This window comes from Esox lucius, chromosome 5 (genome assembly GCF_011004845.1).
Source record: "Esox lucius isolate fEsoLuc1 chromosome 5, fEsoLuc1.pri, whole genome shotgun sequence".
In the NCBI taxonomy this organism is placed as follows: domain Eukaryota; kingdom Metazoa; phylum Chordata; class Actinopteri; order Esociformes; family Esocidae; genus Esox; species Esox lucius.
In genome coordinates, this window is record NC_047573.1 from 1,188,537 (window position 1) to 1,194,779 (window position 6,243).

Below are 6,243 nucleotides of genomic sequence, written 5' to 3' on the forward strand. Positions count from 1 at the left end.
CATTAACGACCTCACCAGACTTTACTGAATTAATGGAATTGTATTGAGCTTCCACACGCCTCTTACGTATTCAGTAGCCTAAGAATTAAAAGCTAAAGCTTCGCAGACATAAATAAGCAATTAAAGTACAAGGCCATTATTAGAATATATTGATCTGATTTGTCATGGCTGTTGCTTGTTAATTCTGGTTAGTACTTTCGTGCTTACATTTAACAATAATGAGAAGATTGCATGAGTTATATAACCGTGCTGTATAGGTGGCCATTCCACATGTTAAATCTGGAAATCCCCAAGTCTTAACACTTCCTGAAACAGACTGCAGGCGGTTCAGATCAGAAGATAGACATTACCGCCCTATTTTTCAACAGTAGCCTAGCCTATTTGCAGATCAACAGTTACAATAAGAATTTGCAAACTGAAAGCTGCCGGAAATAAATCCCTTTCATCTTTTGCATGAGCATTAATTGTTAGCCGAATTAGGCTGCTTTGTATCGACAGATGACGGTTTGTCAGGGTTTATTGCGTGGAGCACTTGCCAAGCGCCAATACAAATGGCATGTGTGACGTGTTACTTTGTTGCAGCTACTAAATTACGGTGCGTAGGCTACTACTCCGGACGTAGAGAACATCTGTGAAGAGGCACCTTCGAATATTGCCGATATTTCATTATAATTCTGTTAAATGTATTTGGCAAATCCCAATTAAAATAAATTACACTTTCTTTTGTTTATAATGCAATATGATCCTTTTTAATACAACTTCACAAAACACGCTCCATCACATTTACTGTGCTAACGTCTAATATATTACTGCTGCAAAAAAAGAGATATATCGTGGATGGCATCTCTGTACTTTCATTTTGCAGCAGAAGTCGATAATTTTAGTCTACACAGCTCGCGGTCCCACCCCAACCGGTCGGTGGCTGGTTGGTTGTAGTTTTCTTGGCAAAGATTCAAGAAATGATTACAAGCTAGGGGTGAGAGTAGCTTGAAAGAGCATGCGCCAGAGGGGGTGAGGGGGGCAGCCTTCCGTCGAAGAATCAAGTAAATAGAATGTTGAAGCAGGAATCACAAGAGACCGAGCTGCCTGGGCAGTGACGTCACTGCTCTACATCGGGCTGCAGTAGTAGGCTATAGGCAGTGAGAGACAGATAGAGGACGCATCAGTCGTAGTAGCCTGAAGAACATTCCCACTGCTGTCATGAAGTTCTATTTGTAACTTAATTGTTTGTTGCCATAGTCAGGAGACAGACGGAGACGATAAGGGGAATTTTTTGTTTCTTTTTGAGAAACGGAAGGATCTAACCTTGTCTGTTTTCTAAAAAGGCTCGGAATCCACAAGCAGAGACCGGGGTTAGAGAGAGATTTAAGGTCGTTTTTTGGTGAAAGGGAAGCCATGTCGTCGGCGGCGGTAGCTGCTTCTAGAAGGCAGTCGTGTTATTTATGCGACCTGCCCCGAATGCCCTGGGCCATGATATGGGATTTTACCGAGCCCATCTGCAGGGGATGTGTCAACTACGAAGGAGCGGACCGGATCGAGTTTGTGATTGAGACAGCCCGGCAGCTGAAGCGGGTTCATGGCTTCCAGGAGGGCCGGTCTCCGGGGCCGGGGAAACAGCAGCAGCTGTCGGGGAAAGAAATCCAGGCTAACCACCATGCGTCTGGAGACGCCGTGTCACGGCCGCCTCAGCCCTTGGACCGCTACCCCCTCTCTTCATCGGAACGTCCACCGCGGCTCGGACCTGAGTACCAGTCTGGGAGACAGTCTAACGGGATTCCGGTACCTAATGGATTTCCTAAACCGGATGAACCTCCGGAGCTCAACCGTCAGAGCCCGAATCCGCGCAGGAATAACACGGTTCCTCCAAATCTTGTGCCTTTGGTGAACGGGAGCATGTCCTCTTTGCACGCCGTTAACGGCCGACCGGGCGGACCTATGGCCCACCCGGGGTCTGGTTTGATGGCCGGCAGCCCCAGCGAGCACGGTGGCAAGCGGCCAGCTTCGGTTTCCAGCACCGATCAGCACGAGAAGGATAAGCACCGAGCAGACAGCCTGACGCCGGAGATGGAGTGGATGAGTAAGGGGAAAACGGTCAGGGACTTGATGGCTCTCCATGACAGCCGGTTCAAGAAGGATCTGGTCACCATGCCACAGAGAGTGATGGGGTATGAGCAACAGCAGAACCCCGCGGCGTCCAAATCAGGTTGGTACTGACTGGTGTAGTTTATCTCTGGGTGGCGTAGATTTTATAATCTGAATGTAGCAGTGCAGTATCCTAATCTATTATGGATATTATTGTGCAGGTTACCTGTTTGCTACATAGCCTGCTTGCACATGTATTAAAATCGGTATTGCTTTTATCATGACGCAAACACGTGTAATATGATGGCTATTTTGAGAGTATTTCAGGACAAACATTTGGTTGGCATAAATTGATTTTATTTTTATTGGCACAAGTCCAAGTCTTGGGTTAATTTGAATGTGAGCGATTAAAAAACAGATCATGTGATTAACTATTGTGGATTTATTATTCTGCGTCGTGCAACAATGCAAACGTGTGCTTTTCAATTAAGTATTAATCATAGTCTGACCATCTCGTGCTTAACGTGACTTATTTCATTTTTAATGATCTCTTTCCTTCCTACAGACCGGGGAAAACACCCGCGGAACATGAAGAGAAAAGCGTCGCCAGAACCGGAGGGGGAAAGAGAGGGAACCGCCGCTAAGCATAATGGAGATGACAGACAGCAGTGGTTACAGGGATCACTATCTGACCGTGATGGACATAAAATGCCCCCAGGACCGCCACCGAGCTTCTCCTCCGGCCCCCCCTCCACAATATCCCCTCATTCTCGCACCACCCCACCTGAAGCCGCGCAGAACGGCCAGTCTCCTATGGAGGCGCTGATCCTTGCGGCAGACAACGCAGGTGGTGGCGGGAACAGTTCCCCCAAAGACGGTAACCAGGTTCACTCCACCACGCGCCGGAACAGCAGCAGCCCGCTCTCGCCCTCCTCTATGAACCAGCAAAGGCGGCTCGCGCAAGGGAGGGACAATACCAGTGGCGCGGGTACACCTCACGTGCCAGGAGGAGGCATGGACCAAGGGCATGGACCTCAAAGCATTCCTGACTCGTCAGTACCGGGGAGCATACCCCTCTGCTGTACGCTCTGCCACGAGAGGCTAGAGGACACACACTTCGTCCAGTGCCCGTCGGTGCCCTCGCACAAGTTCTGCTTCCCATGCTCCCGGGAGAGTATCAAACAGCAAGGCGCCACCGGGGAAGTGTACTGTCCAAGCGGGGAGAAGTGTCCGCTGGTCGGTTCTAACGTACCGTGGGCTTTCATGCAAGGAGAAATCGCCACCATCCTTGCAGGGGACGTCAAAGTAAAAAAGGAGAGGGATCCTTGATTACAATTTTTACATATTTCCGGGAAGGGACTGTTGGGGAAAACGATAAGATACGAGTATATAAAATATAACCATACCTACATACCATCCAAGCAAATTAATAGACAATGTAAATATTGGACCCGAACCAACGGGACTATTGTATACTTAAAACATGGCTGTATAATTTTTGATTTTTGAATACATTGTGTTTCTATATTTTTGAAGATGAAGGTATGTTATCATAATGAAACCGGATTGTCTCGGTCCATATTTGTTGATGTTAACACTTTGTTGATGTACTTCTTGCTCTGCGGCACAAATGGCATCATTTTCCCTATATATCACACTACTGTTGGCAGGCCCACAAGGTGACACGTAGGGCGCTGCACAAAATAGTGAGCTACAGGAAGAGGGTGTCATTTGGGCCACGTCCTGTCTGGTGGCAGTTCCTGTTCAAAACGTATTGATGATGACGCGTCTCTGTACGGGCACTTCGCAAACTGAAACGCTTTTAGCTGTAACTTGTATGCACTTGTTTAAAAATATTTGCCAAATACAATTTCTGATCTTGTATGAAAAATTCACTGTCTGAGTTTGCTTTTTTAAATTATGAAATGTTAAGAGGACGAGATTAAAAAACACATTTTGAAATAGATTCATAGAAATAATTTGATGTTTTGTTATATGAAGGCGTGTTCCGCGATATGCATACAACTGAAGGCTGCAATGACTCACTTGAACGGAAGACTGGAATGACTTCAGTTAGTCTGTGCACAATGCTACCAAACGCAACGCTGCATGTTTTTTGGTATTCACAAGGACAAACTTGTTTAGTCAAAGTTCAGATCACGTAGACAATCTGACAACTCTCCCCCCCCTCTCTCTCTGACATCCTGTTCAAACTATTGGCTAACCACCCTTTCAGATGGTATTTGTTGATAACGTATTTTTTTTTCCAAAAATGCCTCTAGCAATGACCCTTTCTCATGGAACACGTGGCGATGATAGTACAAGCTGTGTGTCACATGTCTGACTTTTGTCTGCTGTCCTATCTGCCTTCTGTACTGTAGCTGCTTGTTGAGCCCTCAACTGCACGTGGCCTGATTTAGCCAGCCTGTCAGTCATTCAACCACCAGCTAGTCAGTAAGTCAGCCAGTCAATACAGGGGGAGCTACCAATTAGGTCATGTGGGAATTATGGGCCACTGATGGGACACAATCTTGCGTGTGTATGTGTGTGTATGTGTGTGTGTGTGTGTGTTGGGGGGGGACTGCTTACACTGTGAAAATAGATTTTTGATCGTTTGAGATTTAAGAGTTAGTCCCTGCATAACAATTGCATAAAAAATGTCCCGAAAAACAAACAGCAGTTTTGATAGGAAGCTTGAACATGGCCTTAATGTCACAAAATTCATACAAAAATTAATGATAAAACATGATATTTGTCCTGCAATTTTTTTTCTTAAGTAACCTTTATTCTAAATTCATTATTATGTTATTATTACAAAATAGTTACCTTAACAGTCATCATTTTCAAAATATTGTCACACACGTCCATGCCTGCTGTCTTGCCAGGGGGTATCGTATCTCCCCTGGGATGTCCTCTTTCCAGTGCCATTCCAGCAATGGGAGATAACTCTTTGGGTGATACTCGTCCCTCTTTCAGAGTGGTTGCAGTTGTTTGGTGTCCCTTTGGTTGGTGCTTGGCAATGTGGGTGGACTGACATCCTGCCTGTTGGGCCCTGTTCAGGGCCTCCCCCAGATTGGACCACAGTGTCACTGGACCCCCCCTGTCTCAGCCCCAAGGTTTTGCGCTGCTATATGTTTGTGCCTTGAAGAGTAAGGTCAGTTCTCCTTCTCCATTGAAAATCCTTGTTAATCTAAGGAATGCTCAACATTTTCCTTGTATCCTGCTCTGTTTAAACCTATGAGGACAGGAAGTCTTGGAACACTCCTCAGGAGTACCAGACTTGAAAGACTCGTAGCTGTCCCTGTCAAAAGTCCTCCTGGTTTTGTAGCAGATCAAGACGATACCAACTGCCACTCTACTGATCATTCCTCCCACCTGGTTGTCCCTGTCCTTGTCCATTTGGTCGTGCTTCTGACCTGGATTATGTTTTATAGATTCTAGACATATCCCAAATGCATTTACTAAATATTACAACTGGTACTCTTAAAATATTCACCCGGCACAGCCAGAAGAGGACTGGTCACCCCTCCAAGACTTGTTCCTCTCTAGGTTTCTTCCTAAATTTCTAGGTTTCTTCCAAAGTTTCGACCCCTCTTAGGGAGTTTTTCCTAGCCACAGTGCATCAACACTGTTGCCGTTTGCTCCTTGGGGGTTCAGGCTGGGTGGTTTGTTCAAGTACTTTGTGACAACTGCTGATGTAAAATGACTTCATAGAAACATTGATTGAAATAATGCCGAGCTCAGCTGATTCATTCGCTGAATTATAGAGGTCCTGTTTCAGAACCAGCAATATCATAGCCCCTCAACAATCCACAATGCAATGAAACATCCGCCATTTACGGCATAGAGAAATCCACGGCATAGGTTGTGCATTTCCTGCCCTCATTTCGTAGGAAAAAGATTATCTGATCAATCACATGATCTGTGAAGTATAATTATGCAATGTAATTGTCAACATGAAAATAAGGTAATAGAATTACAAACACATTTTATACAGGTTTTACACATTTCTAGTGCTCTCAATCTGTGGTTTCACTGAGGTGTTTTAAAGGCGTGGCCATGTTTTCTTACTGCTACTGATCTTACTGAACAACAGGAATCCAGTCACTTGCAAGACAACTTTACTAGGAAACTCATTTCTGTAGTATTTTTAGCCGCCAC

At 45.4% G+C, this 6,243-nt stretch overlaps 1 protein-coding gene across 1 annotated transcript; it reads left to right on the top strand.

The window, feature by feature from the left end:
- The first annotated feature begins 797 nt into the window (after nt 1–797).
- Nucleotides 798–4,048, top strand: irf2bp2a (interferon regulatory factor 2 binding protein 2a). The gene is made up of 2 exons (XM_010864729.3): nt 798–2,203; nt 2,648–4,048. The coding sequence occupies exons 1-2, from the start codon at nt 1,396–1,398 to the stop codon at nt 3,409–3,411; spliced, it is 1,572 nt and encodes a 523-aa protein (XP_010863031.1). The 5' UTR covers nt 798–1,395; the 3' UTR covers nt 3,412–4,048.
- The last annotated feature ends 2,195 nt before the right edge of the window (nt 4,049–6,243 follow it).